Below are 15,888 nucleotides of genomic sequence, written 5' to 3'. Positions count from 1 at the left end.
CTCTATGGACAAGGAATGGGCATTTGTGCCGAGGTCCCAGGCCTGACCTCGATGGACTCATTCCCGAGGGTAGTGACATGGGCATGGGCATCGAGGACCCCGGCTTGGACGGACCCAGGCCCAAGCACCGAGGACCCAAGCATGGGCATTGGGGTCTAAGGCCGAACCTTGATGGACCTAGTCTCAAGCACCAGGGCAAGGGCATTGGCTTCGGCGACCGAGGCACCAATAAACTTGCATTTGTCACAAATTCATACCAATCCACAGAATTATTTGAATTCTAATGTAAATGGTTTATGAGGATTGAACAATTTGGATAATATATCCAAATGAATTCTTTCTTGATTAAAAGGAAAGAAAATTCCTACATCTCCAATAAAAAGAGTAAACAGCACTAATATAACCATGGAAACTAGCATGATGAGATCGAGATTCTTGGAGATATGGAAGCATGGCTAAAACTGCAGAAGAAATACTCTCGAGCGGATCATGTCATAGGCACCATAAAAACTAGTCCTCAATTACTGGAGAACAAAACACACAAACCACCCCCCCCTGCCCCGAACCAACGGACGAACGAACATGCTATCTTCTAATTTTCGGCGTGTTTTTTGGCGTATATCTTTGCTGTATATCCTACATGCATTGTCATCAATAAAATCCGAAGTTGCATCTTCATGTTCTCAGGATTTGTCGTTGACTAACTTGCGGCATAGTATGTGTACGTTTGTTTCTGTTTGACATGATTACTTCCGCAGATTTTGTCATCTATTAAATACTGGCACTGTTTGTGTACATTAAGTTCCGTTTGAAGTGAAGTTATTCTCTTATCTACTTTTGATATTTCCTACCTATAATCACCATAGAACCTATCTATTTTAAGAAAAATCGGCGAACCCCTTTTGGTTAAAGAAATTTCATCACGGAGTCAAACTCCGGGGTCACATACTTGATTTATTGACATGTCGCCGGACCGATTACTCAGATAATTCTATGCCCTCGTCTCGCACCCTCTCAAGCTACACGCGTGCGCCGGCGTGTTTGCTTTGATATCGGTATGAACCGCACCGATCGATCCGCTTGATGCATGTGAATGCGCCCAATGCGTATCAGGCTCCTCATGTTCGCGCTCTCATTTGTGAATTCGATGCGAGGACAAAAGCCGAAGGTGGGGCACGCAAGTTTGCCTCAACGGGGTTTAAGTCAGAACAAAGTTCGGACCAAAGTTTTCAAAGCGATTAACGAACAGGTTTGACCGGAAGCAACAAAAGCATGTCAAACATGCAATCTTCGAGCCTCCTTCCTCGTTTGTCGTTTTTTTTTTTTTTCTCCTTTGTTTTTTCTTAGTTTATGCTGATATTGGAGTACCAAAGCTAAGTATTGCCATTACGTCAAAAGGCGTCTCTATGAGTTAATTCAAGTTTTCAGATATATATTCTAGAATCGCTCTCCTCTTGTTCGATACACATTTAATTCATTCATGTCCCCTTCGTCATCCTAGAAGCATATCAGGAGCTGCTCCTTATCTAGGCCGTTTAACCCCGGCGACCATCTCCGCCCTCGTCGAGTTGGGTCGTTGCATTAAGTATGCGATTGTTGACTTAAACCAACAATATGTTCCTTTAGTTGATTAAGTCAAAAATCCATCTGTTGGCAGCATCTTATCATTGATGGTGCCCAGACTTTAATCTTACGGTATATTTTCAAAGAACTTTGCAATTTCCTTTCATGGAACTAGTCTGCGTCAACGTCACAACAAATACTTGCCTACGTACACTCTTCACAAAAGAGTCGCCACCAATCTGACGAGGACTCGAATTGACAATATGGAAAACTTAATTTGGCGTCATCTGGAAGTTTGCAGATTGGACGAGCTACTGCAAATTGCTCCATTGAAATAGTTTGTTATTGTGAGAAGAATCGATCGTCCGAAAAAGAGGTGATTGCCAGATGACATGAAGAGAGTGTTGCTTGATCGTGGAAACTGATAAACTCGGCCCATATACTCAGGCAAACTTATTTCCCTATTTAACCATGGCCAACCACAGTTTAACGTCGTCACTAAACATGAATCGATGATGTACCCCAATAATATCTACATCACACGGTTTATAATGTAACATAAAATTTTGGTATTGTCATTACTCTAAATTATGGGGACACATGTCATTTTATGAAAAATTGTCCAAAAAGTCCTAAACATATTATATGGCAGTCAATTCAATCCTAAACTTTCAATTGTGCCAATTTAGTCTTGATCATTTTGATAATTTTCCATTTCTTTTTTTTTTTGTCCGGAATCATAAGCATTTCTATTGTGCTCATTTTAGCCCTAAACGTGTTGAGGTTTTGCCATGTTAATCCTAAACCTTTCAAAAAATTTAAAATTCCTGTTGGAAATCCCTGTCATGGCAATCTAGTTAGCGCCAGCTACCTACGTGGCATGGCCAGTGCTAATTGGGGCCATTTTCTAATTTAAAATGTATACATAAAAATTTTACTGCTCTGTTTATAATTTATTCTTTTCTTTTCTATCTTTCTTTTTTTCTTCAATGTGCCGGCGATGCTGCTGACCCTTGGGAGAGGATCAACGACCCCCGCCGCCTCCGGGTAAGGGCCATGAAGCCCTTGCCACCCACGGGGTCGAGTCGGTGCCCTCACCAAATCTGGCGACATAAGACTATTAGTCTTACAGTCCCCCAAAGACTGTTACATAATCAATTTTCCAATATATATTGGCCTTCACGCACTCGCATGACTTATTCTAACAAAGCGACTTCCTATACATATCAATTGATGTAAGAGACACCCAATGTCCTTTTCATGTTTCGTCCTCACCCTCCCCTAATTTCTCTCAAAAACCCTGGTTTAGCTTTATTTTCTTGATATATTTATGAACATTGGCTATATTTTAGAGCTGTATTATGTGAGCTTAGAAACATTGGTGCTCCCATCAGCATCTGCAAGGATACCCAAAGCAATATGACAAAATCAGTACCAGGTCAAGCTTGTGTATAAGCCAATGGATGTGCAAGACAGCACACCCAGTCTATAGTAATGGCTCTAGCTATGCTTCATTTGGCCATGTACTTAAAAATCTCTCTCTCTCTCTCTCTCTCTCTATCTCCAAGACGGAGATGGTTTGACATGCCAGGAAAGATGCTGAAGATGCTGCATGTCTTGATTGGTTGTCTAGCTCTAGGAGTTGTCGCTCATGGGCAACAAAATCCAGGTTCTCTCCCTGTCTGTCTCTCTCTTTCTCTCTAGCTTGCGCGCATAGTGATGGTTGAATTGTGAAGAGTTTGAGACATAAGAAAACGGATTCTAGGAAAGGGCACAGTGATGATCCAGTTGCCTACCTTTCTCCCCGTTAGTGATCGACCTTTCAAGCAGAAGACCAAACATAGTCATGCTCCACTCTGATTTCAAAAATGAGCGCCTAGTATTTAGGCCGGGTCCAGCTCAAGAAATTTTAACGGTTTTAAAGCTACGTAGAGCAATCTTTTGAGCTAAAATTGAGGAATTTAGCAAAGTTAAGGCCGTTTGAGATTCTCCAGAAAATATTTATAGCAGTGTATCGTCCTCTAGCTTACTTTATATTTGCAAATGACGTCACTTTTTTCGAGCTTTTCACCCGTGCCTTTGCCATCCGTCCTACAGCACAACTTCTTTTCAACTTACTATTTATCAGCCAATTCCTACAGACGCAATCTTCGTTGCTGAAATATCTATCTAGTTGATGCGGCTGTTAAAAAAAAAATGCAACAAAAAAAGTTTAAGGGACCTTGCAAAGAATCAAGAATATTTAGAACACTGTTCATATTTCGATTTGATGAATTGTGAAGAGTAGTTACAATCTCTGATTTCACATCGGCTTAGGTTTCATAAGCATTGATTGCGGGGCACCTAATGATTATTATGATGATAAGCTCGACATATACTACAAGGCCGATGCGGGATTTGTAGATTCTGGAACAAACATGCAGGTGTCTACCCTCTACCAATCCAAAGACCAACAATCAAATACTCTCAGGGCTTTCCCCAACGGAACAAGGAATTGTTACACATTAATGCCAGATGCAGGGAAGGGCAACACATATTCAGTCAGGGCTATTTTTTTTTATGGGGATTATGATGGCAAGAATCAAACCCCGGCATTTGACCTTCATGTTGATGGTAACTATTTGTGCCCGGTGAAGTCTTCGTCCTGGACATACAAAGAGATTGTTTACACTCCTCCAAGAGATTACATTCAAGTTTGCCTGGTGAATACCGGCTCGGGAGATCCATTCATATCGGCTCTCGAGTTGCGGTTGCTGGATAACTCAACTTACCAGATCAATTCTGGTGCACTTGTAACCTATGGGAAATATAATTTAGGGAGCACAGACAGCTACAGGTGATTTTCCTTCTTATTGCCTGTGATATTCGGATGTTGACCAAATTCATCAATTTGTAAATGACGCGTTCGTGTATTCGCATTTGACTAGACATATGTTTTCACATTATGCAACAGCGTGAACAATATTAAACGTGCTGTTATTCCGAAACCAATTTGTGTCGGCTTGTTCATCATCTTGCACTTACTGCTATGATCGTTTGATTGGCGTTGGCATGAATAGGCATCCACAAGATGTGTATGATCGCTTCTGGACCGGTGAGACTTATAGTGGAAGTCAGTCGTCAGTCAGCAACACGACGGCCATCCTGACAAGTACAAGTAATGATGCCTATAAAGTGCCGCCTGAAGTTTTGATGACGGCCACACAAGTACAAAATGTCACCGTTCCTTTGAATCTGTTCGGGACTTCAGACAATTCCACTACTGTCTGGTGTATATACTTTCACTTTGTGGAATTGCAACTGCAAAAGGGCCTATTCAGAGAACTTGCAGTATATGTACAAGATGAATTTGTGGAAACCGTCTTGCTTGAGAACCTAAAGCCAGTGACCATAGCCTCATTGCCCGTAAGTGGACGTGATTTGAACTTGACTATTAATGCGACGGCCCGGTCTAGTCTGCCACCTCTCCTAAATGCCGTCGAGTATTTCAATGTGGTCCAGCTTCCAAATACACCGATTTTTGTCGATGACTGTATGTATATATCTAAGCTCTTACTTACGAATACTCTTTGATTTCCTTATGATCGGAGTTCTTTATCTGGTGATTTAGTCAACGCCATGTATGACATCAAGAAAACATATGGGGTGATCAGAGCTAGCTGGCAGGGGGATCCATGCATTCCTGCACAGTACTCATGGAGCGGACTGAATTGTAGCTCTGATAGTTCTCCAAGAATCGTCTCATTGTAAGTCCACAAAAACATATTTTCTCTGACAGCAGGCTGCATTGGAACACCACAAGTCTTGAAGGATAAGTTTTCTTCATGCAACAAGAGGAATGATTTCGAAAATGAAGTCTCTAAATCAATGCTTTCCATGTTAGAAGTTTTAAGCGGAGGGATTTTACTCTAATCGTGTTAGATGCTGTGCTGATGTGCAGGAACCTGAGCTCTAGTGGACTGAAAGGACTGATAGCTACATCAATCTCTAATTTGACAGCAGTTGTATCCCTGTATGTATTAGCAGTCTTTCTTGCATATTGTTTACTTAGTTTGCACAGAAACAGAATACACAACACTAAGCCCAAAAAAGCGACAGATTACTTTAGCATGAGCATGATGTTCATTATATGAAGTTTCTTACTACTTTTTTGGCTTAATTACAGGGATTTGTCCAACAATTCGCTAACTGGGTCTGTTCCCGACTTTTTAGCACAAATGCCGAGCTTGAAAGTTCTGTGAGTTACTGAGCTTCTAATGGAAAGCTTATGTGTGGTTAAATAGCTCGCGTGAATGGCTATCAAATTCCAAGTATGAATACTTGCAGTAATCTAAGTGGAAACAACTTGAATGGCTCTGTTCCTCAAACCCTCTTGAAGAAGAAGGCAGATGGCTCGGTGCTACTACGGTTCGCTCATTATCACACTATTGTAACTCTACATTTTTTAATTGCTTATTAATATCTGCACAATCTGTTTCTTCGTTCTGTAAGTAGCTGCTCACACTGAAGGATGAAAAAGAAGAAATACTTTCCTTTTTCTAGTTTTCATTTTGATCAACATGTGTATGTAATACTTACTGAAAGTGGAATGTCCATGAATTCATGCATTAATCTTTCAGCATTGACATGTACTATCAACGATTTTTGACAGCATAGATGGAAATCCAGATCTTTGCCAATCAGACAATTGTCAGACCAGCAATGTTAAGCCAAAGAAAATTGCTCCAATCACCGCTTCAGTTGCAGCTGTTCTGGTCTTTATATTGGGAGCTCTTGCAGTATTGTGGATAATCAGAAGAAGACAGATCCAAAGTAACTCTTTTGCATATTGCTTGTGCAAGGAAAACCATAAGTGCTACATGTGATTTTGAACTCCAAAATGGTTAACTGGTCCAATTGCTCATGGCCCTTTCCGCAATTGGACCTGGAAAAAGTGAACATGACACACCGACTTGATCTCACTCACGAAATCATGTTTCCATATTAATCACTGTTTCATGTTCAAAAAATATGCACAAGCTATTGGTTAATGACATCATACTTGCAACAACACTTACCCACAAGTCATTTTAATAAATACATTTCTGGGCATGCTTCATTTGGTTGAGGTAACTCGCTTCAATCTTTCTGGTTTGTTTTTCATAACACAGTCACTTACTTCTTCAAGAAGGTTTCTTTTGCAGTGAAGGCATATGATATCAGACCGAAGATCATGACCCGATACTGCTCAGGTTACTTAATTGCCTTTTCATCTCTCCAGATGTTGCTGCTATTACTACTCCCACCACTTCTGGAGGATCTACTGGGAAATTAAGGCTGTCAAAAAATCGACCTTTTACATCCACTGAGGTTACAAGAATTACTGATAATTTTAGAGCAGTAATTGGAGAGGGAGGATTTGGGAAAGTCTACTTTGGCACACTTGATGATGGCACTCAAGTCGCGGTAAAATTGTTATCTCGTTCATCAAAGCAAGGCTACAAGGAGTTCCACACAGAGGTTTGAGACATTAGTGCAACTAGAGCCGCTGTGGCGTGTTTTCGGTCTTCTAGGTGTTCTACCAATAACAAGCTCTGATACCTTGATGTGCAGGCGCAACTCCTAATGGTCGTTCACCATAAAAATCTGGTTTCACTTATTGGATATTGCGAAGAATTGGAAAACGTGGCGCTGATTTACGAATTCATGTCCAATGGAAATGTACAGCAACATTTGTCAGGTTCGTCTGATGTTTCCTTTTACTAATTCTAAACGGATAAAGCATCTCTTTAGGCTCTCACTATATGACAGCACGACATGTGTCGAGATATATTGTATCTTGACACTGTTCTTTGATAGTTCAGGCTTTTGCATTAATCGGTCAAGTTACATACTCATTAAAAGCACCATGGAGATGAAATTAATGGAGATGAAATTATCTTTCTCAGCTAATAAATACGATAGTGAACGGGCTTTTACATCTTTCATGGTTGGAATACTCCTTATTTCTCTACTTTCGAGCAGCACGCAGCCCTAATGTTTTGAGTTGGAGCCAGAGATTACGAATCGCAATCGATGCAGCTCAAGGTACATAAAGTAGATTGATGAAATCTTTGCTCTCGGTTCCATAAGTTGAGCTACATTATACATTTCATTAAGTTTTCCATTTTGTTGGTGGTGCAGGGTTGGAGTACCTGCATAATGGCTGCAAACCTCCCATTGTCCACAGAGATTTAAAAACGCCCAATATTTTACTAAACGAAAATATGCAAGCAAAGATTGCTGATTTTGGATTATCGAAGGCATTTCTAACAGAGCATGATTCTCATATTTCGACTTGCCCAGCGGGAACGCCTGGTTATCTCGATCCGGAGTAAGTGACTCGAAACATCTTTGAGACTATTCCACTTAGGAAAACGAATAATTGTACTAATTTAGAACAGCAGAGAGGCCCATACATCTATTCGTACATGTTTATGTTGGATTTACATATGTAAGTACGTTTGTTAAAGGCAGTTTCAGCTATTATTGTACTAATCAAAGCAACAATTCCTTTCGAATCCTCAGGTTTCATACATCGGGAAACTTGAGGAAGAAGAGCGACGTGTACAGCTTTGGCATAGTTTTATTCGAGTTAATCACTGGCCACCCCGCCGTTATAAGAAGTCCAGAGGGCAGCATACACATACTTCTCTGGGTAACTCCACTTATAGAAAGAGGGGACATCCAAAGCATTGTCGATCCAAGGTTAAATGGCCACTATAACATTGGTTCTGCATGGAAAACAGTGGAAATAGCCATGTCGTGTGTGCCGACAACGGCGGTCCAAAGGCCGGACATAAACCATGTTCTGTCAGAACTAAAAGAATGCTTGATGGCAGAGATGGGTTCAGGAAGAAGCCAAAGAATGGGAACTAGTAAGAGCAGAAGTGAGTCTTCTGAGATGGCAACAAGTGAGCTTGACATTGCTCCGGATGCGCGTTAACTATACTCCATACATAAGGTTATCATGTTCAGATTCCTTGTATAAGTTGTGGATTATTTATTGGATCCTACAGATTTGAAAACTTAAGTACACAGTCTAAGCTTGTGACCTTAAATTGTCATTGTTGAGTTCAATTCACACTCTGGCACCTCTTTATAAGGTTACAAACTGTACAGTTATGGAGATGTTGAGAGCTAGCCTTTCTCAGTTATCCATGTGAACACCTGTATAACGAGACAGAGGAAAAATGAATTTCCTTCATTGTAGTACTATCTGTTTTATAAAACAGATTCATCTTTGGACAATCTTTGCCAACCACAACCAGCTAAGTACTTAGCCCATATGGAGACTGGAGAGCATCACAGCATCTGCTCGGAAACTAGTCGAGACAGCAGGGTCGTGCGAACGAGAGGCTGAACATGGACCAGCAAGCTGTTGGAGCTGAACGGTACGCTTGACTTCTCTGGAGCTTGATATATATCCCTTGGCAAGGTACCTGGTTTGGATTCATGTCTGTGAAAATATCCCACGAGAGTTCATGTTTGATGAATTATTGTTGGCCGTTGCGCCTTTTTTGAACGCGGAGCGAAAAGGGTTTTTCCATGAGATGTGAAATGAAAACTATTAGCCCGCGAGGATCCCACCAGAGCGCCTTCTACTCCTAATAGGCCATAAACTAGATCAAAATGAAAATTGCTTATATCGATAAGCCGAGTAGTCTAACGAACCTTTTTACCACATGTCGTGTAATCTAGTAAATGTGCACACGGGTTACGTGTTTCCCAAAAAAATCAAGTGAGAAGGAACTCTCTTGTTATTTAATTAAGCCACCTTAATACGAGAAACTCGAACCATCAAATAATGAATTGATTAGAGTCTATAAAGATATTGTCTAAATAAAAAATGAAAGAGAAGCATATTGCGAGATTTGTAATTCTTTCAAGAAAGTCACTCAAACGATTCAAATTTTCCGATGAATGAAATAATATAGAATTATAAGAATTAGAGTTTTCTTTACTTTGTATGATTAGTATAAATGAGACGACAAAACGGGAATTGCAACAGGAAAATTGGAGTGTTTGGCATAATTCAATAATCTGACTCACTTATAATTTATCTTTTATCGTTTCGGGAAAACAAAGACAAGAGCCATGGACCTGACGATCCTCTGACTCTCGACTGTCTCCACCTATACCTGTCCGAAGCTCCCCTGTCTTTTGAACTTCGCGGGGTTCTGTGCTGACTCCTTCGTCCTCCTCTCGCTCTGTACTCAGCTAACAAGCCCTAAAGATTCCGCCTTTCTGAGATTCTCGCGCGCTCTTTTCATGTCATGCAAGCATCGGAAATGAGATCTTTGAGAACACTCTACACCCACAAACACCTCCTCACTCCCACCTCTAACCCCAAATCCCTCGCCTTCTTCAAGCCCCTCCAAAACCCCCGCTTCTGTCGCGGTATTCACTCCACAAATCAGCGCCTTCTCTCTCAAGAGCCCAGTCTCGCGTCCTCGTCCTCGAGCTCTGAGTCAGAGACGAGCGACACTGCCCCCACTGTTGATAATATCTACGACCCTGCCACCCGCTGGGTCAGAAGCAGTGGCAGGGAAGCAGGGGCGGGTCCTGAGAATGAAGCAAGAAGTGGGAATGGCGAAATTTTCGAAGAAAGGAGGCATTTTGGGGGTGGTAGGAGTTCTTATACTGGGAGTAGTAAGAAGGGGAAGAAGCGAGGTTGTTGGGTTTGTTCGAATTGCGGGTACACGGATGGACAATGGTGGGGTTCTTGCAGGTCATGCCGTAGCGCCGGGACGATGAAGCAGTTCACGGTGGAGGAAAATGGCGGCGGGAGTGAGAAAGTGAGGGGTTTCGAGGTGTCGGAGAATGTGGTGAGGACTTGGCTGCCGCAGCGGGCTGGCGAGGTGCGGCCACTGCGGTTGACGGATGTGAATAGGGGGTTGAATCAGTTAGAGTGGCGGATTTCTCTGTAAGTTTGTTCTGTTCTTGGAAATTATTGACTGGTTATCTTTGGACCCTATATGCAGCTGCTACAGAAAGATAAATAGTTGAAGAAAGTTGTTGTTTAGTTGATTTTTTTGTCTTATTTACATTTGACACGTTTCATTTCGAAACATCTTTCTAGGAGTTGGATCATAGAGCGTTACATGGTGATTCTGAAATTTTCTGATGAAATTTTGCTGGAATGATAGTATTTTTCTTTTTTTTTTTAGCAATATGAGAGTGAAGATATGACTTTTGGTCCTGATGACAATCTGTTGTCCACCTTGATGAAACCATACATGCTGGTTATTCTAACACATTAGTACTTCTATTAATTAATTATGGAAAAAACATGTGTGTCGCCCAAATTCCGTTGAGTATATAATCTCTTAGGGTTCTTGATATTTAGGTATGGACCCTTTGGAGAGGAGATTTCAAGAGTGCTAGGTGGTGGTCTCGTGCCAGGTTTGACCTACTTTTTTGCTGTATGGTCTCCATGTATCTGCTGCTGTAATAGAACTTGCACTTGAGATCTATGGAAGTTTTGAAGAATTTAATTTTGTCAAAGCTATTGATTTTGCTGCATTGTGGCTCTAAAGGTTCCTTGATTTTGGTGGGAGGTGATCCTGGTGTTGGCAAGAGTACCCTGTTGCTGCAGGTAGTGTACTTCAAGGATACGTTAAACATTCATAAAATATGTTTAGTTCTCTATATATCTATTTCCCTGTCTAACCATTGAGCGCTACCTTGTCCATCTCCTATACTAATATTTTTCTATTGGAAGATGGCTGCAATGATTGCTGAAGGGCATGATCTTGGAAGATCGGCTCCAGTAGTATATGTCTCTGGGGAAGAGGTAAATTAAGTTGTCATTTTAGCCTGCTGCTTGTCTTTGCTGTCATGCATATTCATTCTTGTTGCCAAATCAAATTTGTTATAGCTTCTCGGACGATTTTTTCTTGTTTGTAAATATAGGCTCTTCCACAATTTCTGTCTTAGGCTTTCTCTGGCTTGTACCCTATCATTTGGCCATGAGTCAATTTCACTGGAGGAGTGTTGATAGAAAGCTACATTACATAATGAACGTATGGATTATCTCTGATAGGCATCTGCTGTATGTGTTGCTTATCTTTTTTGTGGCCAGCCTGTATATGACATTATCATATTGCACTTGCAATCTACCTTTTCCCCTTCTGTGGACTCTCCTTGATTTTGTGGTAGAGTGTGGAGCAAATTGGAAGCAGAGCTGACCGTCTAGGCATTGGCACTGAAGAACTGTATTTGTACTCAAGCACTGATATTGAGGTGAGTGCAAAGTCAGGAATTTTGCATTGAGCACTTATTTATACCTCTCAAATTGCGTTCACAGTTTTGTCCTGATTTTTCATGTGTAAATCGGATCGAATCCTTGAGCTGCCATCAGGTTCCCAAGGTTCAATGGAAATGATAATTCCTTAGAAAACTACTGAAACACATGCTTATTAAAGGAACCTTTTTATGGGTTGTCTACATTCAAAAATTTCTCTCTGTTTGGATATACAAAAGACCAGATCTGTCGCAAATTCAAGAGTGCTGATTATGCATTTGCTCTGTGTGAGGTCTGACATGTGTTTTGTTCTGCAGGACATACTAGAAAAAATTCAGGTTCTTGCACCTCGAGCTTTGATTGTTGATTCAATTCAGACAGTTTATCTCAAAGGAGTGGCTGGAAGTGCTGGAGGTCTCTCACAGGTAACATCTTTGCAATCTCCCCCTTGCAAGAGGCAAAAATGGATCTGAATTCAGGAGATTACTGATTGAGTTTAAGACACTTTAATTTGTTGAGTGATCTCGTGTTGCCAAAAATTCTTTTGCCCATAGCTTTTTCACTTCTCTTGTGAGATTGACCGGTATTTACTAGCATGTGGTCGCTGTTGCATATTCGAGTGAGCTTTTCTGAGCAATGTTATTGGTCAACCAACCAACTTTACCCAATATTTAAGAGTACTGATTGATTTCTTCATCTTCACTATCTTTATAAATGCACTGATGGCAAATGTGTGATTGATCTTGACATTGATGTGTGGCAGGTGAAAGAATGTACATCAGCATTGCTTCGTTTTGCAAAGAAGACGAACATTCCTGTTCTATTGGTATTCGAAGTTTTTTAGTCTCATCATTTGTTTTGTACGTGGTAAATTACCTAAAGATTTGGACTATTCCTATAAGACATTACATCATTTATGTGAGCCCATGCGTCTTTGGTGTCTCAGTGATATTCTAGTTGCTGTACCAATCTTTCTAGAAGATTTTGCTTATGCGAGTCCACTTTTGTTGATTGTATGTTTCAGATTGGACATGTGACAAAATCTGGAGAAATAGCTGGTCCCAGAGTTCTGGAGCACATTGTGGATGTCGTTTTGTATCTTGAAGTTGGTACCTTTATCAACATTTCTTTTGTAGTATTGATAGTGGATTTTCTGTAGCTGTGGCGTAACTGTAGCATCTCATTTTAGGTCTTCTAGAGTTGTTTAATGCATTCTTTTGCTCTCAGTGAAGTGATTTGATTCCAACTGAGCAATCCAAGTTTTCTTCACATACAATTAGTTGGGGTAATCTAAAAGAATATCCAGCAGCTATTTCTAGATTGATTTTGTGTCTTAGGGAGAGCGATGGTTCATTTGAACAAAGTTTCATGCTATGATCTTGTATATTTCATTCAGTAATAACTGCAGAGCTTTTCTAATTGACATATCATACTTAGTTTAGGTAAGCTACACGTAAAAGCTTCTTGAAAAGTTAGTGCTTTGCACTATTTTATTGTAACCTCTCTCTTGATTCTTAGGGAGAGAAGCACTCTACCCATCGTCTGCTGCGATCCGTGAAAAATCGCTTTGGCTCCACCGATGAGGTATATGACACTGTCATATTCATTCAGTAAATGTGCTGTGTTAGCACATGAACCGGAATTCATGCTGTTTTCTTTTCTTTCTTTGTGCAGTTTTGCGTGTCTTTGACTTGTTCTTTTGTTTGGAATGCTGTTTTATTGAGATGTCTTTGACATCGAATCTTTGCTTTGTATGTTTTCTTTGGCACACAACTAGATCATGATTACCAAGTTGATCTCTAAAATTTTTTCCAGTCATCTTGATACAATTGTAGATAGAAGATACATGTGCTTGAAAGTGTTTGCTGTGGGCAACTGTTGCTCCATTTTGGAGCTCTCTCTCTCTCTCTCTCTCTCTCTCATACCTGCTAATTTCAATCGTGTACTTGCTAAAAGATTTTTGGCAAGCTAAAATATCCCTATTTCATAGAGCAGAGGTGAACTCTCAAGGTGTTGGGACACTTAGATCTTCCTTTCCCCTATTGTAGCTTGGCATATTTGAAATGTCACAATCGGGACTTGAAGCTGTCTTGAATCCCAGTGAGATCTTGTTAAGTGAAGAGCATTCTGAATCAGAAGTCATGGCTGGATTAGCTGTTGCTGTTGTGATGGATGGATCTCGAACCTTTCTTCTCGAAATTCAGGTAGATTTTTCACAATCAGTTTTCTTTGTCCTACAACAGTCATCATTCACACAAGAAGTTGCTCATCCCGATAATAAAATAGTATCTGAGGGTACATCTTTCCAAATGGACTTTAGGTTAGCAACTCTACTTTGGCGAGATTTTGAACTTTTCAGAAACATTTATTTTGGAGACACAAAGTTTATGTACATTTTTTCTTCGGCCATGATGCTAATGCCTGTTCTAGCATCATCCTTGCTGTTGACTCTGCTGTGTGTGGTGTTGTTTATTGTCTTCTTCATTCTGACTATTGTAACTTTGCTGTAGGCCTTATGTTTATCAAGCTCTACTGTTTCAAGGCAGGTCAATGGCATCCAAGGAAGCAGAGCAGACATGATTATTTCGGTTAGTGACACTCGTTTTTCTTTTTTTTTTTTTTTTGGGGGGTCGGGGGGTCGGGGGGTGTTTGGTTTGTATGGAAATGAGATATCTCCGAGAACAATCCCTCTACATAATAATCTGCATCATGAACCAAACATACACCTCTATTATTTGTTCTAAGAACTGAGGCTATAAAATTGGTATGTCCTTGTATGGACATGAAATCTAAAGGTGTCTTGTTTGCAATTTGGTAATGGCTGGAGAATGAAGCATGAAAGTGTGGTAATAGGCCATTTGGCCTAATTTATTGAGCTGAGCTGAAAGTTTCTGTTCCCTGCATGGAGAAATCTGGAAGTAAAAAGCTAACTATTATTGTGTGTGCTCTTCGTAGGTTTTAGTGAAGCAAGCTGGTTTGAAGCTTCAGGAAAATGTGAGATGAATTACACTTTATCTACCTTCTTTTCTAGTTGTTAATGCCTTCAGAACTTCTATACTCTCTTCCTCTTATACATATTACTGGACTTTAGCATCTGACTAAATATGTCGTACACATAGAGCTTCTGAACAATGTGACCTACAAAAATAAGGATTCTGAGTATCTTGTGTAATTGTAAGTGATATTTCCTCCTTTAGGCCATCTTTTTAAATGTGGTGAGTGGAGTGACACTAACAGAGACGTCTGGTGATCTTGCCATAGCAGCAGCAATCTGCAGCAGGTCCGCTCTCTGTTATGTTCTTGATGTCTATTATTCTCATGAACGAAAAATACAATGCTGCTAAAAAAATGAGCTTTTATGGCATTGATTTCATTTTCCTGGCACCAATCAATTTAGTGCATTGATGTGGTGTTCATTACCTGAAACTCTTTTCTCTTTCCTTCTCTTTTCCTTTTTCCTACGCTTTCTTCAGCTTTCTTGAGTTTCCCATTCCCTCCGGTGTTGCTTTTATTGGAGAGATTGGCCTTGGTGGTGAGCTTCGCGTGGTAAGATCCAGTTTTCCAAATTTTTAAGTCCACTTATTTCATTACACTAAAGCAACTGCAATTGTGCCCCCTTTGCAATTTGATTTTGCCATGTCAATCCATTTGATGCCGTAATTTCTAGGTTCCTAGAATCGAGAAGAGGGTGCACACCGTGGCAAAGCTTGGATATAAAATGTGTATCGTCCCAAGGTCAGCTGAGAAGGCTCTCGCGAGTTCATCCTTTGGTGACATGGTCATCGTAGGGTGTCGGAATTTGAAGGAAGTAATAAACACCGTGTTTACCGCATAAATTGACCGAGGCAAGATTGGTTTGTGATCAATCATTACATATTCAGAGGGATGTGACAATTACAGATCACATTGAAGTCTCCACAGTTCGGTGGTCGAAAAGTTCATGTCTGTTAAGAGCTTGAAAGGGTGGGTATGATACGCAGGTTGCACTCATTCATGTCAGAATATGGAAAACTTAGGCTGTGAAGTAAAATTGTAAGTCTCTTTGATGTCTTCAATATTTC

The 15,888-nt window shown here is 40.5% G+C and overlaps 2 protein-coding genes across 4 annotated transcripts; both read left to right on the top strand.

Moving 5' to 3' along the window:
• Positions 1–3,162: 3,162 nt before the first annotated feature.
• LOC115737931 (receptor-like protein kinase At3g21340) lies at positions 3,163–8,638 on the top strand. Its single transcript, XM_030670359.2, has 13 exons — positions 3,163–3,232; positions 3,880–4,399; positions 4,623–5,095; positions 5,174–5,309; positions 5,504–5,575; positions 5,729–5,800; positions 5,890–5,970; positions 6,215–6,375; positions 6,824–7,062; positions 7,156–7,282; positions 7,567–7,629; positions 7,726–7,915; positions 8,110–8,638. The coding sequence occupies exons 1-13, from the start codon at positions 3,169–3,171 to the stop codon at positions 8,525–8,527; spliced, it is 2,616 nt and encodes an 871-aa protein (XP_030526219.2). The 5' UTR covers positions 3,163–3,168; the 3' UTR covers positions 8,528–8,638.
• Positions 8,639–9,648: 1,010 nt separating this feature from the next.
• LOC115731221 (DNA repair protein RadA-like) lies at positions 9,649–15,888 on the top strand. 3 transcript variants are annotated; one of them, XM_048283411.1, is made up of 15 exons: positions 9,649–10,507; positions 10,931–10,986; positions 11,121–11,179; positions 11,306–11,377; positions 11,743–11,826; positions 12,145–12,252; positions 12,591–12,653; positions 12,852–12,932; positions 13,346–13,411; positions 13,876–14,031; positions 14,338–14,415; positions 14,783–14,821; positions 15,025–15,107; positions 15,301–15,373; positions 15,503–15,888. In XM_048283411.1, exons 1-15 carry the CDS (start codon positions 9,858–9,860, stop codon positions 15,542–15,544), a joined length of 1,710 nt encoding a protein of 569 aa, XP_048139368.1. In that variant the 5' UTR covers positions 9,649–9,857; the 3' UTR covers positions 15,545–15,888. The 3 variants fall into 3 exon arrangements, with proteins under 3 accessions (XP_048139368.1, XP_048139367.1, XP_030526221.1); XM_030670361.2 differs by having other exon boundaries at positions 9,650–10,507; positions 15,495–15,888; XM_048283410.1 differs by lacking the exon at positions 12,591–12,653 and having other exon boundaries at positions 15,495–15,888.

The sequence above is a fragment of the Rhodamnia argentea genome, chromosome 8, assembly GCF_020921035.1.
Source record: "Rhodamnia argentea isolate NSW1041297 chromosome 8, ASM2092103v1, whole genome shotgun sequence".
NCBI lineage: Eukaryota > Viridiplantae > Streptophyta > Magnoliopsida > Myrtales > Myrtaceae > Rhodamnia > Rhodamnia argentea.
The sequence above is the reverse complement of the archived record's forward strand: the minus strand, read 5'-3'. Positions and strand labels throughout refer to the sequence as shown.

Excerpts from the sequence above, each read along its gene's own strand:
- LOC115737931 (XM_030670359.2), top strand. The coding sequence starts at position 3,169 with ATGCTGCATGTCTTGATTGGTTGTCTAGCTCTAGGAGTTGTCGCTCAT. Across the intron at positions 5,576-5,728 it reads TTGACAGCAGTTGTATCCCT|GGATTTGTCCAACAATTCGC; the intron begins GTATGTATTAGC and ends GCTTAATTACAG. Across the intron at positions 6,376-6,823 it reads CAGAAGAAGACAGATCCAAA|ATGTTGCTGCTATTACTACT; the intron begins GTAACTCTTTTG and ends TCATCTCTCCAG.
- LOC115731221 (XM_030670361.2), top strand. The coding sequence starts at position 9,858 with ATGCAAGCATCGGAAATGAGATCTTTGAGAACACTCTACACCCACAAA. Across the intron at positions 11,827-12,144 it reads ACTCAAGCACTGATATTGAG|GACATACTAGAAAAAATTCA; the intron begins GTGAGTGCAAAG and ends TTTGTTCTGCAG. Across the intron at positions 15,108-15,300 it reads GCAGCAGCAATCTGCAGCAG|CTTTCTTGAGTTTCCCATTC; the intron begins GTCCGCTCTCTG and ends CGCTTTCTTCAG.